A 21,180-nucleotide genomic window follows, 5' to 3' on the forward strand; every position below is an offset into this window, starting at 1 on the left:
TTTTTCACCCCATCACCCCTTGGAATAATTAATGTAATTCTAAAATCACTGACTTTTCTATTTCGGATGAAGACACATCTCATTGCATGTGGACCAACTTTTCACACATGGCTCCTTTGTCCCCCATCTCTGCCTTGAGCATTCTTTACTGTGGTTACCAGTTGTCATGGTTATGGGGCAGGGGGGAAAAAACTACAGGGATTAAAGACGGACATTTTGGGGACAGCTGGGCCAGGTTGTTGCCCCCTGTCCTGCTCCCAGTCACTTTGGTGGGGGTGGCATTGTGTATGGATTAGAGCTTCCTGTGTGTCACCTCATTACACGAGCATGGGATGGGGAGAAGGGGATGGGGAGAAGGGTTTGGGGAATGGGGCGGTTAGGGGTGAGGCAAAAGAGTGAGTGAGAGAAATGAAAGAGAAAATAAAAGAGGGTACGTTTGAAAGAGTATGACACAGAGAGGGGAGGGATGGAGGTGGTGGCCTCTACAGCTGCACTCATACAAGCAGTGATTATCCTTTTCACACGCGTATACGCACACACAGTGGAGGAACTGAAACATATTAAAGGACACTAGCTGAAGAAAATGCTGAATTAGGGAGAGCACAGTCAGACAAAAGACCCCCAAATCCAGACACACTAAGCTGGGACAATAAGCAGAAAAAAAACCTGACCAATCCTGAACATGCAATTGGTAAATGGAAGAAGATTTGGTTTACAGTGAATATGAAACAAAGATCAAACAAGCTCTCTAGTCATGTCACCATTGTTTTATTTAACTGTTACACATCGTCATGGGAACATATTTTGTTTTGTGGCTACAAAAAGGGTTTACAAAAGGTAAAGCATACAAATACTATACAGGACTAGGCAGGAATGTGGAATGAGTGCAGAAAACTCTCAAGTGCTCTGAGAGAGGAGCAGAGGGCATAAAAAGGGATTTATAATGGGACACTTCTGGTTCCAGCATGAATCCAAGTCGACACCAGAAAATGTGTCAACCAAGAACTTTTACAATCAATCTGCTGCTATAGAAATATTAATACATAAGCAGTGTTTTCCACAAGTTTATACTGAGACTATGGTGGCACAAGTGATCCATATTTGAATCATTTTATTTAATACAATATTTTGGTGTATAAATGTCACTTATGGCCCCTACTCATCAAAAAGCACTGATTACAGATTAAAAACGGTTACTTCTATATGTTAAATGTGCAATGTGTAACTTTTCTAGTGGAGGGTCCATCAAATGCTTTTCTCCATGGAAATGTTATTACTTTGTCTGGAATGTTTCACAGTATGGTATTAAACCTTTTTATCAGAATAGAGACCAAACCAGACCAAGTTACAGCTCAGATCTGTGGAGAGGCAATCCCGCTCACTGTCAGAATGCATGTTTTTCTCTGTATTCATGAGCTATAAAACCACTTGTAATTGAATATATGTAAAATGGAGCTGTTTAATGTCATACTGTGGAACATTCCAGGTAGAGCAATGACATATAGAAACAAGCAGGTGATGGACCACCAACCAAAAGGTTACATAGTGCACAAGCATAAAGTAAAATTAGTTTTACCAATTTTTTGCTCAGCAAGTTTTTAGACTGTGGGGGTGAAAATTAGAGTATGGGGCCACCATAGTCTCCCCTATTAATGGAATCACTGCATGAGAACTGCTCACAGCATTACTGTAAACACAACCACCACCATCACTTTGTTATCTTAGGGCATTTCTGTTTCAGTCGATATTCTGGTAGCATGTGACAGTGCAACTACAGTGCAACTCAGCACATTAAAAACATGCATTTAGCAGCAACAAAAAGAGAAAGGTCATTAAAATGCAGGACAAATATAAAACTTTGGCCCGTACAAATGTGGCCTCATTTGGTATTGACTTCATTCAAACAACTCTGGATCCTTTTCATCACATCAGCTTATACTTGTTACAGAGTCAAGTGTTGAGAAGGTCTTAGGCAGGGATGTAACGATATCCAAATCTCTCTGTACAATATTTTTACGATATACATGTCATATTTATTGCGATATTTTGTGGAGGCTAACAAAACTGTGAATATGCACCTTTTTCCTCTTAAAATGCCTTGACAAGTCAATCCAAAGAACTAAGATTTAAAAGTGCTTATAATAGTTAGCAAAGGATCATGGTCAATGTAGTTCCCTCTGTTTTTTTTTTTTTTGCTGCATCATAACCATTAATTTAAGCGAAGAGACTTGTAATTCGATATATTGTGATGGTACTTAATATTATTGTGAGACTTTTGACAATACAATATCATGGTATTTCAGTTATTGTTACATCCCTAGTCTTAGGCGACTCTCTGTGAAAAGTGTAAAATAAGGCCTCATTGTGATCTTGAAAATATGGAAATACCTAGAAAAATACTACATTCACTTTTATTCCAATTGAACTAGGATACAAATACTGCAGCTCTATCCAGCTAAACACATTACAAATGAATAAACCTAAAAATGAATATCATTCTAGTGTTTTAACATACATTCCTTTGTCAGGACATTAACAACTCCAGCATTCAACTATGCTTACTTTTTTTTTTACACAGTTCTGTCCATGGGCTCTTCTGTCCCATTTGAGCTCACCGTAGTTGGGACAGAGTTAATGTTGTCACCTTTAGGAGTTTCCACCTCTACATTCTTCTCATCAGGCTGGGTCCCTTGTTTGACTGTGTCTTTGTTGGGCTCCTCTTCAGTTTCAAGTGGCTGAACCTTGGTAGGGGTGCTCAGGGAGACTCCAGGGTGGCTTTTCATGTGTCCCTGTTATTGAAAAAGCAAAATGATTAAAAACTTGATATAACTGTGTTGTTTAAAGTAGTGAGTAAACAAACACTTACCTTTAGCCCGCTCCTGCTAGCATATGCTTTGCCACACTGGGAGCAGCTGTAGGGTTTGTCCTGGCGAGGCGTTTGTGTTAATGGTGGGGGGGCACTGCTACTGCCTTCCTCCACTAGACTGTCCTCTTGTGCTTTTTGATCCTCTGGTTTGGTCCCATTTGAATCTTTCTCTACCTTTTCTTCAGATGCTGGGATGTTACTGGGACTGGCAGGAGGGGTGAGTGATGGATCATTGGCAGGCTCTTTTGCTGAGCTGGGTTCATCATTACTAACTTCTTTTACAAGCTTTTCTCCCTCGACACTAGTTTTGGAAACACACAGGGACAGAGGAGCATCTTCTCCATTGTCAGTGGCTGTATTAGTGCTTTCTGAAGGTGCATTCATTGAATCAGTGCTGTTAGCATCACCATTCACCTCGTCTACAGAGCATGGAGGACTGTTATTAGCTCCATCATCCACTGGGGGGTCCTCGGCTCCTGCTGTGGGGGGGTTCTGGGTCAGAGGTGAGCTAACACTTAAAACTGAACCCTCACATTCCTTCATTGATGTTAGATCAGCAGTCTGTTTAGACCCTGAGGTAACTGGAGATCGTGGCCCTGTAGTTAATGCCAGAGGAAGAACCTGGTCTTTAGATGACATGTCACTCATACCATCAACCAAACCAGCATTCTCTGTTTCTAAGCTATCTTCAAGTGGCACCTCTTCATCAGGTGGGATCTGACCTCCAAGGTGCAGGCGGATGTGGTGCTGAAGGACCAAGGCATTTGTGAACTTCCGCGGGCACAGGGGGCAGGAGTTGAGTGCACGAGCGTTTGGTGGGCGAGCACGGTGAGTGGCGAGGTGAGCTCTCAAGCTGCCCTTGGTGGAGAAAGAGCGACCACAGAGCTTACAGGGAAATGGACGTTCTCCTAAATGCGTGGCTTGATGCAAACGCAAGGCTCTGGGGCAGCTAAGGACACGCAGACAGACTCCACACTGGTTTGGAGTGGTTGCAGTCGGAAGAGATGGGGCATTGCTCATACCTCCCTGACTTGCAGCGTTCACACTTGGGCTAAGACCGAGAGCCGCTAACATCTCTCTCCGATACGCATTTGTAGACAGATCCTGGCCATTTGCATCTCCATTGGCTTCAAGTGTTTGTGAGGAAGTGGAGGGGGAAGATGAAGAGGAGCTCCCTGGTGGTTGCTTCTCTAATTTCTGAACCAATCGTTGCAACTTGGAGGTGTCAGAGGTTTGGTTAGAGGTAGTAGGAGAGCCAGAGGAGGAGGTTGATGGTTTGGGGAAAGGTGGGAATGGAAAGGGCAGTTGGTGGGGGCCAGCAAGATGCCCTGGTGGTCGAAGAAGTGCAAGATGGTGAGGAGAGGTTCCACCGGGGAAGAGGATTTTGGGAAGTTGGGCAAGCTGGGAGTATGGGGACTGCAGGCTGGTGTGTGGAGGGGTGTTTTCATCAAATCTCTGCTGTTTTGCACTCCTTGCTGAAGGCGAAGAAGATGTGGATGAAGAGGACGAAGGCAGAGCAGTGGGGGAAGCACTAGCTGCTACAGAAGCTCGGTTCAGCTGTAAAAGAGAATGCGCTGTGGAGAGCAGTGCCATGTCTACTGAAGGCGGCAATGGGAGGGAGGAAGGAGAGGGTCGTGATGTTCCTCCAGACAGGAACCCCAAAGCCATGTTATCTGTCATCCCAGGAATACTGCCTTTAACTCCATTGAAAGCTTCATCATCTTCAGCCCTCCGCTTCCGTCTCCTATGAACGCCGCCGGGAGCAGACCCACTTGGGGTCTGCTCGGACAATGCCGGCGGCAACAGAGAGAGGGACAATTCCGGATTCTGTTCTCTGTGGCGCAGGAAGTGGGCTTTGAGGTTTCCCCTGGTTGTGAAACGGCTCAGGCAGACTGGGCACTGATAAGGTCTCTCTCCTGTATGCGATCGCAGGTGGATCTGAAGAGAGGAATCACTGCTTAAGACTTTACCACAGAAGCGGCACACGTGTTGGGGGCGCCCGGATGATGAACCAGAGCCCAAAGAGGAGCTGGGTTGGTGTTCCTGGGAATTGCTAGTGGTGGGTACGGGAGCTGGAAAACTTATGCCATTACTGTGGCTGAATGCTAAAGAGTTGGGTGATTTTTCATGAAGGTAGTGAGGTGGCAGGCCTAAAGACAGAGAGAGCGGGTGTAAGGAAGCAACGGAGGAGCTAATAGTGGATGATGAAGAGGTAGAAGATGATGAAGCTCTAGTTCCATTGGCACTGCTTGGCTTGGATGCAGGCGGTTGAGGAAAAAGAGATGATGGAAGCCCAGTTAAAAGAGAGGATGTTGTAGTTACAGGAGTAGCTGTTGAGGGGTGAGTCGGTGATACAGAAGCTTCACTTGTAGATTTCTGGGTACTGTCTGAACCATTAACTTGTGTGCCGTTTTGTTGACCAAAAACAGCCCCACCAAGCCTTAAAACGTGTCTACATATTTCTTCGGTTATCTGCATCTGGTGGATCTGGCGTTGTTGTAAAACTCGCAGCTCCTCCAAAAGCACTGCCAAAGTTGGGGGCACTTGGAGCTGGTCCTGCCCTGGGGAGTCAGATGCTTGTAGTGGTCCAGGACTAGTGCTGTCACGGTGGGATGGCACACAATTAGAGGATAAGGAAGAGGAAGAAGTTGTGGTCATAGCAGAGTTAGCCATTGGTGGAGACGTCATGGATGAATGGGAGTTTCCTTGATTACAACTGGAGGTTTGGCCCAAAGCAGGTGGCGAGTGGGTTTGCGAGGACAGAGAGGGGTGTGGGAAGTCAGGGGAGAGGGAGGAGTGTGTGTTGGGCAAAGATGTGGTGAAGGGGGCAATGTTGTTAGGCCAGTGGGGAGGAGGTGAACTCTCGCTGGGCAAAGATGGCGCGTGGAGCCCACCAGGGGACGGGCGTGGGGCCAGAGGCGGTTGGCAGTCCTGAATGGAGGTAGGAGAAGAGGAAGATGATCCGGATGAGGTTACTTCGGAGCCAAGAGACGTAGAGGGTGACTTCATGCCCAGGTGGTCATCTAAAAATAAAGCATGAGGATAAACTTTTAGTACTTTTAGAAACACAGCAATAGAAACATGTTCCTAAATGTGGTAAAACTGGGTACCCACAATTGCAAATCCACAAAAAACTTTCTACTTCAAGTACAAAATGTTCATTTCAATGCTTCTAGTTATCCTTGAGCATTTTTGTAAGCAAATTTGTGCACATACCAGGAGATCATCTTACACCTTCAAACAAAATCCCTGCTAGGAGCTTGCCCTGAACAAGCAAATAAACAAGTAGAGGAACTGTGCAGAGTCTATGAGGCTTTGTAATGTCTTGTCTCAATCTGTGCTCTCCCAAGCAAAACTCCTCAAACATCTTGCACACACAAAAAGCTCACAGACCACCTTGCTGCTATGGCAACACATTTTAGAGGACAATGGGCATCACCACGACAACCCATAACCCCTCTTAACCCGCCCCCTCCCTACAGCAGTTACGTCTTTCATCTCTCTATTTACCCTTCCCCCCTTACGTCACAGTAGAGGTCAAGGGTCAGGCCATACTAAGGGTCCTGGGCACTGTCCAGACACTCTGATTGGTCAATTTATCTGACCTCTGCAGCTATGGGGTCAAATTCTTTCAAAATCTTGAGCACAGAGTGAGAAAGAGTAAAAAGAAGCAGAAGGGGGAAGGGTAACAACAATGGTGAGACAAACTAACTATTCCCTCCTGGAGAGTTATAGTGATGGAATGAAGACTGTACCTTTGTGCATTAGTTTATAGTTGACTTCTAAGTAAACAAATTTGTGTGTATAAATTAACTTTTTTTGTAGGTACATAGTGAGAAATGTAGCTACACATTTCAGGGTATGCACTTGACGACAAACAAAATGCAAAATAACATCTAAATCCTCACTCAGTCTTTTTTCTCATCCATTGGACTCCCCCCAACTGAGCAGGAGTATACAGTCAATAGAAGTGGGGGTGAAGAAAGGGGTGGGGTGAGAATGGGGAAAGAGTGGAGCATATGAGAGAGAAACGCATGCACAAACAGCAAAAGACAAGCATAATAGAAGGGTGGAAGATTAATCTATATCAAAAACACAACCTACCCTCCCCCCCCAAGCTAGCAACTTTATTGTTAACAAATACGAGACTTCTCCACCCTCATCAAAGAGCTCCAGTAGTCAGTGCAGCGTGGCCTGTTGGTTGCTCTGAGGAGGGGTAGCGCATGAAAATGGCCACAGATGTACACGCTAGTTAATCCTGATCTATTCACCATATAGAGACAGGTTTATGGCCTTAACAAAAGTGGTCAGACCATTAGTGGGGCCCATAGTCAGTAACTAAGCATACCGGTTTTAATTCAGATAATGTAAGCTTAAATTGAGTCAGGTGCACCAATACAAATTATTATCAAAAAGTTAAATTTAGACTATACTGTAACATTTATTGTTTCACTCTCTGATGAAACATGCCGAACAAGCAGGCCTATTCGTAAACAAAACTAAAAAGCACATTTTAGTCAGAAAATGATATGCGTCTCTGTGAACCATTGATAGCCTACCGTGATCAGCCAAGCTACATACACTCACTCAAAAGTTACGTGTAAACTTAACATTTGCAAATAAAAAAACTCAAACCGTGTGCGTAAAAGGTGCCAGTTGCGCGTAAATCCAAGTAGACATCAAACGCATGCATAATTACGAAAAGTTTCTCACCGTGAGCGAGTAGTTTTGGGCCCCCCGGATCCGCGTTAACGAGATGCTGTGGACGCTTCTGTTTCCGGCGTGACATGATTCACGGCGAGTCAGACGGAAAGGGGGGCATCAGATGAGGGACTGGAAACAGGCACGATTAGACGCCCTGGACGAGCCCCTGGGCGCATCCAAAGTTCAACAGTAGCGCATAGAGGCCACAATAAAACTTTGTTGTGAGAAAAAATACTATGCGTTTTGTTTGCTTGAATTTAAGAAGTCTGGAAAAGTCTAGATGTCCTTCCTCAATCCGGCTCCGTGTCATAGGCTATACTGGGAGTGCGTGTGTGGTTGTTTCTAAAGTCTCTTCTCTCACCCCCCCAAAAAACTTGTCCAATTTGCGCCCCTCCTCTCGCGCTGCTGTCCCGCTGCATGCACATACAGAGAACACACACACTCACATGCACAGAACCACTCCTTGTTCTTCTGTGATATTTGCATTTCAATGGCGACGCACACACAGCCTCCCAGATCCCCTTTTTTCTTATTCTACCCAGCTTTATTTGGCCTTACATACTCACTCAGCAGCAATAAATCTCTAATAGAACATATCAAGTGGATGTGATAGACAGTGACTGACAGCAAACCACACCATATGTGCAATTAAAAAAAGAAAAGCAATGTTGATAATTTAAACATTGTGCCTAACAGGTGCCTTTACGACAGAATAACTTGTCAATTTAGATGTCCCACAATTGGCGTTTACAGTAGCCAATTAGCGTATTATTAGCACAACATGTTTTGGGATGCGTAAAAGTCATAAATGGCTAGATTTGGTGCGCTATCACACAGGGCTTTGATTTCCATAGGGCCAATTATGAACAAAAGTGCATTGAGTGGCCGTTGAGGGGCCATGCTCGTATGTAGTATTTCGTGTGTTATCACCGTCCAAAAGCATAATACCCTTCCACCCTTAGCTACCCCCCTTGTCCAAAAAGCATCTTACACTGGAGCTCTATTTAAAAGGTAGAGAATAGATGGGAATCTTTGACAATGGCTTGCTGGACACAGTTGAGTGAGCATCTCCCCTCGCTCACTATGAACCCCCGGATCCACTGCTGCTCGGCACAATGCTCCTCTTTCACCCCCCGCCTTTACTTCTGTACCACGTGGAAAAAAGGATAAAAGAGAAAGACAGAGAGAAAAAAGTGGGAGGTATAGAGGAGGGGGTCATAAGTAGACCTAGCCTAGGTGTCACAGTACACAGTAGGTCTTCACTGTAGGCTGCATGCTGAAAAAAAAATTAAATATAGGCTATTATAGCCTAGGCCTAATCAATGTTAGGCTTCCTGTAAAGAACATAAGCTTACTTATACAAATCATTTAAGACAATATTTCTGATACGGCCTGAACTAAAGCTTATATTTGCAATAATTTGTATGTATTTTTTTTTATTTAATTGTATGGTTAATGACTTACTCAAATTTTTTTTTACAGCTGATAGAAGTACAAAAGTAAAGTGCAACATATGTGTACATGAGTACATATCAGTCATACAATTATTGTTATATAGGAAACAGACAGAAAAGAAATTGGGAAAGAAGCAGTCTGTAGCTGAGGATTACTCCCACCAGAGCGTCCAGTGAGCTCATTAGCGTCACCTGTGAAGCAACAGACGTTAAAACCAGGTGAGTTATAATTTGGCAAAAATATATAAAAACATTTATAAATTTAAATTGTACTAGTAGGAATATCAATGGATTATGACAACATATACAACAGTCGCTGTTGTAAGCTAATAATGGCTAATAAAGAGCCACTTCAAAAATGTGGCCTATCACAGGGTATCAGTTAAAACTATCTAACAGTAGCCTCTGAACAACAATAATAGTATCCAACTTGTAATAACTGACCTGTTAGGTGTATTAAAGACTAATATTAACTATTATTAACTTTGAAATGTGCCCTATGAAACTTTATTAGCAGAGGGTCCACCACCTGCTTTTCATTAAAATGCTAGGCTACATATAGTAATGCGTCATTGCAGTGCCTTTCATGATGAAACGACAGTTAGCCAGGTCTGTTTTGTAGGCCCTACATGATAAATGCGCTGTAGTTAGGTCGATGTTTCAGTGTTGACTCTGATGTGTTGTATTTTTCAGCCATGGCTATGACTCTGTGTTTTGACACACTTCTCTGTAACTTCCCCAAGTGTCGGGCAAAGCTCAGTGGTTTCGCGTGGGTTACTGCCTGCTCTCATGTATTCTGTGACCAGCACGGCTCTGGAGAGTTCAGCCGCTCACCTGTCATCTGCCCTGCCTGCTCCTCTGCTCTGTCTGGAAAACTAGACATAGTCCGTACTGAGCTGTCGCCCTCAGAGGAGTACAAAGCCATGGTCCTGGCAGGTCTGAGGCCGAATATAGTGCTGGACATCAGTGCACGAGCACTCGCTTTCTGGAGCTATCAGGTCAGCCTCATAGACTGAATAAGGAATATATATAGTCTACTGAGATGCACATTGTACAGAAGTACAATGTGCATCTCATTGCATATATATATATATATATATATATATATATATATGTATATATTTTTTTTTTGACAGGTTCACCAGGAACGCATGTATCAGGAATACAGCTTATCACGGGCTGAAGCTCAACTGAAGCAAATGGAGAAGGTTTTGACTCAACAAAATCAGACCAGAGAGTTGGAGCTCACTGCCATGAGAGGAGAAATTGCATCCTTGAAAAAGGTCGCATGTTGATATAGGCATATAGGCAAATAAACCAATTTGAAGTGTTATATTCAATTAAACCAGTCTATAACAAGTGTATAACAAACTGGCATTACATTACTTATATAGTTGCTTTTACTATCCAGGTGATGGAAGAGTACAAGAGAAAGTACAGTGAGGTGTCTGAACGGCTGATGGAGAGAAACAGACAATATCAAAAACTGCAGGGGCTTTACGACTCCCTCAGATTGAAGAACATGGTGGTTGGTTTGGGAGACCGAGAGATGCCTAACCATGAACATCATGACTTTAATGCAGGTAAATGCAGGTGATCTTAAAATGACTGGAGAGATTAGATTATATCATGGCCATACCATCTTGTCAAAGCCTGATCCCGTCAAATCTCAGAAGCCAAACAGGGCTGGGCCTGGTTAGTACTTGAATGGGAGACAGCTGGGAAAATCAGGTGCCACAGTGGAGCACCAATGGCAAAAACTGCTGAGTGTTGGTGGTAGTCGAAGGGGCAGATTGGCAGCCTTGCTTTCGTCAGTTTGCCCCAGGGCATCTGTGTCTACAGTACTACCTTACCACCACCACGTATGAAATGAATGAATAATGCTCTGTAAAGTGTCTTTGGGTGTCAGAAAAAGCACTATATAAAACTGATGCATTTTTCACTATTCACAGTTATACGATAACTGGTGAATCAAGACTTTATTGTAGATTTTAGACTAAGTACAGATTAATTGAGTAGAAGAAGTAGGGACTGTGTGAACCAATCTAAACAACACAGGGGGCGGCTGTAGGTGGTTTGTAGTAAAGAGCTGATCATCAGAAAAAAAAAACTAGAAGTGAAGAGCTAATTGTCAGTGTAAGGGATTTAACAATGAAAGGCATCTATCATGCTCCCATGTGTCTCCAGGGATGGACCGACTCACGCCCCAGAGGAGCCCACAGTTCCTCTCTGTCGGCCATGAGGGGGACGGCAGGTTCTTCTCATGCCTGGAGCAGGAAGGAGCAAAGTCATTCTTTCAGTTCAGCACCCCTGCAAAGCGGGGACAGGAGAACAGGGGCCGCACTCTGGTCAAGAAACACTGAGACGGGCATTAATGGGCCCATATTGGGCCATCTGGTCTATGTTATTATGTTGTATCCTCATCAAAAACATTGGAGTTGTGTTTTGTTTCAGTTGCACATATTTAATGCACAAATCCTACATATTTAGAGTTTTTCTCTAAATATAGGAAGTGCTCCACTGTGTTTTTAAACTCCACGCACCTTCACTAAGATCATTTGGATAATTTCATCCATGGAATTGCCAATCTCTACTGAAGGTAAAAGGTAGTTGATAACTTCAAAAAACTTCTGCTCCATGACTTAACAAGGTAGAACAGAACAGAGCATTTTGAGCTTTGGAGATGTAGACAGACTAATAATGCAGGATTACTCAAACATCTGTGAATGAAACAAAACACAATTCCAGGTGTGTTTTTGATGAGGTAACCACATATTTACATGGCTAAAAACATGACATAGCATAACAGTCTGAGATCAATCTTGCCTAATGGTGTACTATATATGAGTTTTGAAATGTTATTTTAATATAAAGATGTTAAATTATTTGATACACATGTATATGCATTAATACAGTTGGCATATTTACAGATGAATAATAAACTGTTTGTATTGTAGTTTGAAGTGAATTATCAATTTTTTTTGTTTGTTTTGTTATTCACCACCATAAAATACCAACTGACAACTGAAAGTAAAGCAAGTAAAAAATAACATTTAAAAAGGGAAGAAAAATTTGTTACTGGAAATCACTATGTGTCCATTGTAGGCTCTTTCTTTAGCAAAAATGCATCCAGCAACAAAAAGTAGAAAATTTATAAATATAGCAAACTCTCAGACCATCGCAGACAAAGTAAAGTCCTCTATTTACAGTACAACACACAGAACAGGCAATAACATTTAATATTTCCACACACACAATAATTATTCACTCGTGTCCATCTCATGTACCATGCAGAACTCATTCACTCTGGGGCTTGTAGCTGACAGACACAGCTATTTGACTTTGGATGTTTTGCTTCTTTCCGTTTACAATAAGAAGTAGAGGAGAATCCACTCGTATACTTCTGAAATCAAATGACTGTTGGGAAATAAATATAGACATTTCAGACAAAAAACACTCCTTAAAGTATTGGGTTATATGGGATTATGAACTCATACCTTATCTTTATGCGTTATACTGTGGCGTTTGATGTGAGGTTCAGGAATGACAACAGAGTCTCCAATTAGGACTCCCCAGCTGTCAGCAGTGTTGTACACCATCACCACTATGCATGATTCTTCACTGTCCACCATGCCAAATGTACTGCAGAGGAGTTGAAAAAACATGAGCATAGAGGCAAAAGCTAGTATGGAAAATTGAGAGTAATTTGAGCAGGTATTGATACTAAAAAGTCATATTCACAGTACAGGAATGGGCTGTATTAAAACTAGAATAAGACCACATGGACCACTATGGAACCTACCTGGCTGATGGAGGGATTACACAGATATAACATCACATGGTATTATAAAAGTACTACAATTTTATGTTGAAAACCATATTCTGTTATCTAAAGAAAGAGTGTTTTCATTATCATTGTGGTATCAAAATCGGTATTGAATATTGAGTATATTTCTTAGCATCTAGTTTGAAATTTTTGTATGACAACAAAAATAGTGACAGAGTTTCATAATTAAGAACATATAAATGTGAATTACTTACAAAGCCATTCGTCCCTCTGAAGCCAAACTGAACACCACTTTCCCCAGAGCAGCTACTCCATCGTTGTTTCCGTGGGATAGGGCAGACAGGGTTCGTGGCTCCAGGCTCCCGACGCGACCAGTGGGAGAACGGAACTGAGGGGAGGAGCAGGGGCCCAGCGCTGAAGTGTTGAGGTTGGAAAGCATTGTCCGTAAGCGACGCGCTTTCACTTTTCCCTGAGAAGACAGGAGAAAGGTAGGTATCTTTTCAGAGACAAGAACTGTGCTTTGGTTCCATCTTGTGGATAAAATAGTAATAGACAGCCACATACAATTGTCAAATATACAAGTTACATGATCCTTACATTACAGCAAGATAAAGGTGCAGGTAAAACTACTTCTGTGTAAGTCAGACCACACAGGATTGTATTTAAAACAAGATATATTGGGAGTTTTCAGAGTCTATATTGTGATGATAGTATTGTCATACTATCAGATGGGGGCAAGAATCAGATTTCCCTATTGATTACATTGTACATTGCTATGGAATATCCAAAAGGTAAATCCACAAATGATGAATCTGATTATTTCTATCACTGACTATACCCAAGAATGTGCTGTATTACAACAAAGATTGGATTTTTAACAATATTTATTTTACCCGCCGCCCCCCCAGTTCCAGTAAAAGTAAATTATTCTCCCTCCCCTCTTCAACAAAAATCTTACATTATTAGATACAAATGATAAAGATATCCCCGCTGTAGCAAATTGTACACATGATAAATACTGAGCCCCAAAAAATATTGTTCCAGTTTTCATATATTGGATGATAAGTCAATATAGTAATTATTGTGACAGGCCTAAGTATATGTGTTATTCTCTCTTTATGGTAGCAACTATGTTTATAATGAAGTAGCCATAAGTGGATGGTGACAAAAATAGTTATTGTATTACCTTGTTCTGTATGAGCTCAGTCACTTTCTCCAGGTATTCCAGCAGTAGCCTCTCTCTCTCTGGAGGCTCCTCCCAGCTTGGATCGAGGGAGGCCGCGCGACTGTAGCCCCCCAAAGCTGAGCCAAACATCTCCTCGTACTGGAACAATGTGGCTCGATTAAAATGTAGCTCAGGATAACAGGATGCAGCTTTGTCCACTTTTTCCTTTAAATAGAAAAAAAGTTGAACACTTCAGCCATATCAAATCCTTTATCCAGTACAGGATATCTTACTGATTGTGCATAGGAGCTTAAGGCTTGCTGAGACAACTGGGGGTTTTGTCCGCAGGTAAAAAATAGGGAAACATAAGCATTTCCCAAAATATCTGTAAAACAAAAGCACAGAATATGTATTCAAGCTGAGCACATAAAATGTCAAATTTCTGACTGAGAACCTTGTTTTACTCACACCAGGAAGTCCCATCTGTAACATCTAACTGAACTGCTTGCCGAGCCATGTCCACACTCTCCATCACCTGTTTGTTGTGACTATCATTGTTAGTAGCTGGCAGTTGTCTCAGCACCATAGAAAGGTTACGAAGGGACACTTTGTTTTTGCTCTTTACAAAACAATGAAAAATACTAGTTTACACATCCATCCCAAATCAGTATTAGTAATTTATATTAAAAGGCATTATACAACACATCCACCAAATGTTACCTGCTGCAAGGCTCCTGTAAAGCAGTTCTTGGCACCAGTGAGGTCCCCCTTTTTCCAGTATTGCTCTCCTAAAATATTCCAGCCCTCCACCAGTGTAGGTTCTAGTTTAACCGCTCGGGAAAGGCACTCCTCAGCAATGGCACTAAAATCTGGAGATACATTCAGACATCGGCCTTTCTGTAGCAAAAATTCTGCTTTATGCTTATACCGATCTGTGGATAAAGACACATTTTAGGTTATTTACAAGTTCGATCAGCAGTTCTCAACAACCAGTGACCTTTACCTTCATATTCCTGTAGCCTCTTTAGTGTTTTTTCTAACTCTTCAGCAACATCACTTTGTTTCTTCCCAGCATCGTCCACACTGTGAGTTTCAAAATAGCTGTCTCTGAATTTATAAAGTAGATCCACCAGGTCCTGTATCAGAGAAGACAAAGAAGAGACAAGGAAATAAACATATAAAAAATATATATCAATGTTATGTTAACGTGTTACAATATATTTCTATTCTAAAGAGGGGAGTTATTCTGTATACTGTATACTGTCAATTAATATGTACATGTTTTGGTAGATAGTGTAAATTTAAGTCTATGGTAAAGATTATTCAGTCAGCATTATATATTTTTAAAATCTTAGTTATAAATGCAAGCTGCTATTACACTGCAGTAAGCAAATCTCGGGCATGCATAGTGATGTATTCAGATTATAAGAGACATACTAACAATGATGATTTTAGCCACTGCATCTAAATCTAACTGAATAATAAAATTAATTCAGAAATACAGAATTACCTTCACAATTTGCAGATCGCTTTTGTCTCCACTCTTCTCCTCTTCCGCCATCTTTACACACTTAAAAAGAACCCTTATAAGAGATTTGAGAGAGGCGCTTAGAGCTCTGGGCTCCGAAATATCGCCAGACTAGGATAAAGGGGATACAAAATGCCTATGTTCTGTTTTTAAATCATATTGTTTCAGGAATATCAACAGATAAATAAAAGACTTTTAATTTCAGACACACCGGAAGTTGTAAGTCCGTGTCTAAAATAAATCCGACACAACCTTGTGCTTCCACACAAGCTTTGCTCATACAGGGAGCAGAGATATATTGTACATTTAGGATAATTTATTGTATTGTATTTTTCAATTAAAATATAATCACTATTTCAGTTCCATACCTGTAGCCCACAACAATTTGTATAGCGGAACCATGTATTTAAAATCAATGCACGGAGTGTATACTGTGTGGTACCATACATTCATCCTCTGTTATTCTTCTGCACAAGGCAAAGTAAAACTAAGTTCAAGCTACAAGTTTAAAACTGTGATATCTTGTGTCATAAAACATCATGTCGGACACTTGGAGCAATATCCAGGCGCATAAGAAGCAGCTAGACTCTCTGCGGGAAAGACTACAGCGAAGACGGAAAGACCCAGGGCAACTCACCGCGGGTACGGCCAAGTCAAAGCCTAATTCACATACCATTTTCTCTGAATTCAAGCCCTTACCAATCCGCCCTATTTTTCCTAAAACATTTGAGTAAAATGACTCTGAATTTAAACTGAATCTGCTTTTGAACTCTTTGGCGCACAAACAAATGGCTGGACTCTTTGTGTAGCTGATGCTCTGTGGTTTTGGTCTTTGCTGTCTGAGCTGCTCAAATGTTATGTGAGAACAAGCTCTACATGGAGGAAAGTCATATTTCAAGTTCAGCCTGAATTATTTGGGGTAAATATAAGTATAGGTTTAGCTGGTGTCCCAGAGGACAGTCTGATAGACAGTAGATTGAGCATTTGTTGGGTCTTGACAATTTCCATGTCAAAGCTGAAGCATTTCTCACTACGGTGAGATTTTAGGGACTTTAGGGAAGGGCAAAAAAAAAAAGTCCAGGAGGAATGAATATAAAGGTCCTGTTAAACTGTATGAATTTTTGGGTTATTTTTATTTATACGGGGTACAAGCTGGTCCAGATTCTTCTCAGAATGGTTGACTGAAAATAAGTGAGTTACTGTTTTCCATTAATGTTTTAGAGGTCCGTGAGACTGATTGTTTCATTTTATTAGATATGTACTAGATATACTATAATAATACAATGTCCTGGCGTATGCAACCAACTCTTACTACTTTCTTCCTTCCTGGCCGGTTTATACTTACTCCATGACCCACTAAATCTATATATCATTGTAGATGCTACGGGCAGCACAGATGCCTCCACGGCACGCAGTGACAGTCCTGCTCCTCCTGCTACTGTTCCATCTCAAGAGGAGCCCGAAAAGCCCCCAGACCCGGAGTTGGAGAAGAAACTGTTGGCATACCTATCAGATCTCAGCCTGTCTTTGCCTATAGACTCCCTCGCTATAACAAATGACCTGAACACTGTAAGTGATCCATTTTGTTGAAGTGTTGTAGAGCTAATTAGCATTTTAAGTACTACTGACAATTTTTCTTTTGCTTAGTCGGAAGGAGCTGTGAGTCATGGCTGTATCCAAAGTCTGCTGCAAAAATTTGCTGCTCAGGAGCTTATTGAAGTTCGACAGCCATCTTTGTCCTCTGCTATAGTCTCCTCTTCCACAATTGTTGTTGCTGTTGACCATCCAAAGCTTTGGGCTATGATTGGAACAGGGGCTGGTGCCCAAAGGACAGGAGTGAAGAGAAAAGCAGATGACCAAACACACCTTAAAAGAGCATCAGGCTTCTCTCCATCTCAGAGCTCTGCGTCCCCTCCTCACACCTCATATATACCCCCTATATCTTCACTGACCCCAGCATCTTCTATACAAGCAGCAGGACCCTCATCATCTGGTAGTGGGGCTGATAAGAAAGGAAGGAGCAGCAAAAACCAGTCATCTCATGTTGACATGGAAATTGAGAGTCTTTTAAATCAACAATCCACAAAAGAACAGCAGAGTAAGAAGGTAGGAGGCTTCAAATCTGTTTTATCTAGACATTGTGTTGTATAAAACATAACGCAATCTCCATTTAGGTGAGCAGAGAGATCCTTGAGCTTTTGAACGCCAGCACTGCAAAGGAGCAGTCCATAGTGGAGAAGTTTAGATCTCGTGGTCGAGCTCAAGTTCAGGAGTTTTGTGACCATGGGACAAAAGAGGAGTGCATTCGCTCTGGAGATACACCACAACCCTGCACAAAACTCCACTTCCGGTGAGTGTTCTCATTTTGCACAAATATCTTGCATACTTAGTTATTATTATTTTTTATGTAATTAATTCATTAGCTGTTCAGGAAGTATAATGTCTATGTTTGAATCTCTAAAAAAAGACCTTTATTACTTTCCCAGTCGCATCATCAACAAACACACAGATGAGAGCCTTGGTGACTGCTCTTTTCTCAACACGTGTTTTCACATGGACACGTGTAAATATGTCCACTATGAGATAGACAGTCCTCCAGAGGCTGAGGGAGGTCTTATGGGGCCCCAAGGTGGAACTACTGAGCTCAGCCTTCGCACTGGTGATGCCGACAGCAACGTTGGCAAACTCTTCCCATCTCAGGTATGACCAATGGAGTCTAAGCTTGATCACTGAACTACGGAAATAAAGTTGACATTTGTAATAGTGGAACATAATGAAGTAAAAGTAGTTAAGTATACATTTTAGCTATCTGTACTTAAGTTAAGTGGATTTTAAGTGGAGTGTTTAAGTTTAAGTGGACTTTTTACTTTTACTTTAATTTAATACATTTGTGAGGAAGTACCTGTTTTTTTTTGTGTTTTTTTAACAACAACAGGACTGGAAAGTAAATTATTTTTTTATGATTGTTTGAGACCATCTGAAAAGGCTGAGGGTTTATTTTTGAGAATATTAGCACAAAATATATACATAGAAAAACAGCTAGGAAAAAATCTGCACAAATTTTTGTCAAAATCACTACATGTGAATCTTTATTAGATCTTAGATTTTACTCTTTAAGTACATTTTTAAACAGGTACTTTAATACTTGTTCAAGTAGACTTTTTCATGTTGTATTTCATGTGATACTTATACTTGAGTGTTTCTGCTCTGATATCTGGTAACAATATTCAGTACTTCTACCACCATTAGACATTTGACACTGGTTATTTCTCTCTGTTCTAGTGGATTTGCTGTGACATTCGCTACTTGGATGTGTCTATTCTGGGTAAGTTTGCCGTTGTCATGGCCGACCCGCCCTGGGACATCCACATGGAGCTGCCTTATGGCACATTGACGGACGATGAGATGAGAAAACTGAACATCCCCACTCTGCAGGATGATGGTTTCCTCTTTCTCTGGGTCACTGGCAGGTAACTACACACTGATTTAGGGTGATATCGATATTTCTCACATACAAACATTTCAAACTCTTATTTCGTTACTAAGGACTTGATACTCAATACCGATTCGATACCACAATGATAATTAAAAAACACATTTTTTTTCGACAATAGAATGTGATTTCAACATTAAATCAGAGCACTTTCTTATATTACCATGCAGTTTTTTTTTTTTATATCTGTGTAATCCCTCCGTTGTCCACGTAGGTTCCATAGTGGTCCATACTGGGCGTATACTAGTCTATGTCGTTCTATACTTGTTCTGATGCAGCTCAAGATTATTCTAAAGCTATTTAGGAAAGGTTTATTTCTGTCCTGTGAATGTAACTTTTTTAATATCGATAAACTGCTCAAATGGGTTGATTTCATTTCAATACCAGCTTTAAATTCTGTTGATATCAGACTTTCCAATTCTTTTGACAACCCTAATACTGGGACATAAAATCTTTTCTTCAGACACTGACTTCTGATTTGTCTTGTTCTCTTACAGAGCTATGGAGTTAGGCCGGGAGTGTCTGAGTCTCTGGGGGTATGTCCTATTACCCTCCTTTGCTATAGTTTGCTTCACTTTGCCCATGTATCTAAAATGGCTCTGTGCTTGTTTTGTCTCACAGTTATGAGCGAGTAGATGAAATTATCTGGGTGAAAACTAACCAACTTCAGAGAATTATCCGTACAGGAAGGACAGGCCATTGGCTGAATCATGGAAAAGAGCATTGTCTGGTAAAGAATTTACTCAATGAACAGATCATGATTGTGATATACATTATTTAATTTTTAATCAATTAAATAATTAATTAAATATATTGAATGTGAGTATTTTTGTTAATTTGTAGGTGGGTGTAAAAGGAAACACCCAAGGATTTAATCGAGGTTTGGACTGTGACGTCATTGTTGCAGAGGTAGGTGAAATTATATATTTTTCAAACACATTTTCCTCACTTGGGTCCGGTGCATGATACTCTTTGAAAACTTCATAGGTCCGTTCTACCAGTCACAAACCTGACGAGATCTATGGCATGATAGAAAGGCTTTCTCCTGGCACCAGAAAGATTGAATTGTTTGGTCGACCCCACAATGTCCAGCCAAACTGGTGAGTTACTATAATTTTGTATTTTTGTCTCTTGGACCAGATTTATTCACAAATGAACCCATTTTCTTTCAGGGTAACGCTTGGAAACCAGCTCGATGGCATTCATCTGTTGGACCCTGAGGTGGTTGCTCGTTTTAAAAAACGTTATCCAGATGGTGTGATCTCCAAACCCAAAACTATGCCTTGATAGAGGTGCCTATTTTTTATAGCAATGTCATGTCCTTTTTTAAATAAATTGATAACAAGGACTATTGTGGTGGCTCTTTTTTTTTTTTTTTTTAACATGGTTCATAAAATCATACACAGTGTTATAACTTAGTACACAAAATATATAGCATTTAATGAAATTAGAAACATTTAAAAATAGTTAATAATCTGTAATCTTTCTGTGAGTATTTTACAGAAACCAAAAGAAATTTTGCCTTGGAACACCAGTGTCTAAAAAAGGCAGACACATTCTTCCAACATACTCTTTGTTATAATTATATCTTTAGCTTCATGATGTGTAATTTTCTATTTCTATTTCCAAAATATCCAGTTTAAACATACAAAAAAAGCACTTGTGGTTGGTTGTGGTTGGTTATGGTAGGTTATGGTTCTGAACACTGTAAACATGTCTCCTAGCCTTAAATGTCCGTTTCAGTTGAGTGAGTGATCAGTGGCCTCTCTGTCTCATTGTCTGTTGCAGAACTGAACCTTGTATAACTCTCATTCATCGTCCATACGCCATTCTTGCAGTCCATTTATCTCAGTTCAGTAGGTGGCGTCTACAGCATTGATGTTGCTGTCCAGCTGATGCCTGAAGGACAGCCTGGCCTTGGTGGAGAAATATATTTGGGACCCTCTTGACAGACTTCCATCATTGTCACTGCCCCAGGATGTCGTGGAGGATAGACGTGGCTTCATCTCCTCTATGGGAACTGTGGGAGAAATAATTTGATTAATTGACCATTACATCTCTAACTGGTATTTTATGTGCTTTGTTACAATTTTATAACCAATTTTGTAAGTTAATAAAAAATAAATGAATACATGCATGAATAAATAAAGAAATAAAGAAATAATGAAGGTCTATGAAATAAG

The 21,180-nt window shown here is 41.1% G+C and overlaps 4 protein-coding genes across 5 annotated transcripts; 2 read left to right on the top strand and 2 right to left on the bottom strand.

The window, feature by feature from the left end:
• Positions 1 to 751: 751 nt before the first annotated feature.
• si:ch211-212k18.5 (sal-like protein 2) lies at positions 752 to 7,952 on the bottom strand. The gene is made up of 3 exons (XM_055156480.1): positions 7,580 to 7,952; positions 2,867 to 5,889; positions 752 to 2,789 (listed from the first exon to the last, which is right to left on the bottom strand). Exons 1-3 carry the CDS (start codon positions 7,653 to 7,655, stop codon positions 2,571 to 2,573), a joined length of 3,318 nt encoding a protein of 1,105 aa, XP_055012455.1. The 5' UTR covers positions 7,656 to 7,952; the 3' UTR covers positions 752 to 2,570.
• Positions 7,953 to 8,973: 1,021 nt separating this feature from the next.
• Positions 8,974 to 11,992, top strand: LOC110171996 (E3 ubiquitin-protein ligase CCNB1IP1). Of its 2 annotated transcripts, XM_055156761.1 has the most exons (6): positions 8,974 to 8,992; positions 9,129 to 9,243; positions 9,718 to 10,022; positions 10,161 to 10,307; positions 10,436 to 10,607; positions 11,212 to 11,992. In XM_055156761.1, exons 3-6 carry the CDS (start codon positions 9,720 to 9,722, stop codon positions 11,385 to 11,387), a joined length of 798 nt encoding a protein of 265 aa, XP_055012736.1. In that variant the 5' UTR covers positions 8,974 to 8,992; positions 9,129 to 9,243; positions 9,718 to 9,719; the 3' UTR covers positions 11,388 to 11,992. The 2 variants fall into 2 exon arrangements, with proteins under 2 accessions (XP_055012736.1, XP_055012737.1); XM_055156762.1 differs by lacking the exons at positions 8,974 to 8,992; positions 9,129 to 9,243 and adding an exon at positions 9,541 to 9,633.
• Positions 11,993 to 12,247: 255 nt separating this feature from the next.
• Positions 12,248 to 15,725, bottom strand: ttc5 (tetratricopeptide repeat domain 5). The gene is made up of 9 exons (XM_020937843.2): positions 15,487 to 15,725; positions 14,980 to 15,112; positions 14,697 to 14,908; positions 14,445 to 14,595; positions 14,270 to 14,361; positions 13,998 to 14,201; positions 13,066 to 13,280; positions 12,522 to 12,666; positions 12,248 to 12,441 (listed from the first exon to the last, which is right to left on the bottom strand). Exons 1-9 carry the CDS (start codon positions 15,535 to 15,537, stop codon positions 12,322 to 12,324), a joined length of 1,323 nt encoding a protein of 440 aa, XP_020793502.1. The 5' UTR covers positions 15,538 to 15,725; the 3' UTR covers positions 12,248 to 12,321.
• A 208-nt stretch (positions 15,726 to 15,933) lies between these two features.
• mettl3 (methyltransferase like 3) lies at positions 15,934 to 20,345 on the top strand. Its single transcript, XM_020937815.2, has 11 exons — positions 15,934 to 16,146; positions 16,883 to 17,073; positions 17,152 to 17,610; positions 17,679 to 17,854; positions 17,991 to 18,204; positions 18,787 to 18,974; positions 19,495 to 19,533; positions 19,619 to 19,727; positions 19,841 to 19,906; positions 19,985 to 20,097; positions 20,170 to 20,345. Exons 1-11 carry the CDS (start codon positions 16,044 to 16,046, stop codon positions 20,282 to 20,284), a joined length of 1,773 nt encoding a protein of 590 aa, XP_020793474.1. The 5' UTR covers positions 15,934 to 16,043; the 3' UTR covers positions 20,285 to 20,345.
• The last annotated feature ends 835 nt before the right edge of the window (positions 20,346 to 21,180 follow it).

The sequence above is a fragment of the Boleophthalmus pectinirostris genome, unplaced genomic scaffold (assembly GCF_026225935.1).
Source record: "Boleophthalmus pectinirostris isolate CB_2022bp ecotype Guang Dong unplaced genomic scaffold, ASM2622593v1 HiC_scaffold_20, whole genome shotgun sequence".
Lineage (NCBI taxonomy): Eukaryota > Metazoa > Chordata > Actinopteri > Gobiiformes > Gobiidae > Boleophthalmus > Boleophthalmus pectinirostris.

Coding starts and splice junctions, on each gene's coding strand:
- si:ch211-212k18.5 (XM_055156480.1), bottom strand. CDS start 7,655: ATGTCACGCCGGAAACAGAAGCGTCCACAGCATCTCGTTAACGCGGAT. Junction 5,890..7,579: donor CCCAAAACTACTCGCTCACG/GTGAGAAACTTT, acceptor CTTTATTTTTAG/ATGACCACCTGGGCATGAAG. Junction 2,790..2,866: donor CTAGCAGGAGCGGGCTAAAG/GTAAGTGTTTGT, acceptor TTTCAATAACAG/GGACACATGAAAAGCCACCC.
- LOC110171996 (XM_055156761.1), top strand. CDS start 9,720: ATGGCTATGACTCTGTGTTTTGACACACTTCTCTGTAACTTCCCCAAG. Junction 10,023..10,160: donor TCGCTTTCTGGAGCTATCAG/GTCAGCCTCATA, acceptor TTTTTTTGACAG/GTTCACCAGGAACGCATGTA. Junction 10,308..10,435: donor AAATTGCATCCTTGAAAAAG/GTCGCATGTTGA, acceptor TTTACTATCCAG/GTGATGGAAGAGTACAAGAG.
- ttc5 (XM_020937843.2), bottom strand. CDS start 15,537: ATGGCGGAAGAGGAGAAGAGTGGAGACAAAAGCGATCTGCAAATTGTG. Junction 14,362..14,444: donor TACAGATGGGACTTCCTGGT/GTGAGTAAAACA, acceptor TTTGTTTTACAG/ATATTTTGGGAAATGCTTAT. Junction 14,202..14,269: donor TAAGCTCCTATGCACAATCA/GTAAGATATCCT, acceptor TTCTATTTAAAG/GAAAAAGTGGACAAAGCTGC.
- mettl3 (XM_020937815.2), top strand. CDS start 16,044: ATGTCGGACACTTGGAGCAATATCCAGGCGCATAAGAAGCAGCTAGAC. Junction 18,205..18,786: donor GCAAACTCTTCCCATCTCAG/GTATGACCAATG, acceptor TCTCTGTTCTAG/TGGATTTGCTGTGACATTCG. Junction 18,975..19,494: donor TTTCTCTGGGTCACTGGCAG/GTAACTACACAC, acceptor GTTCTCTTACAG/AGCTATGGAGTTAGGCCGGG.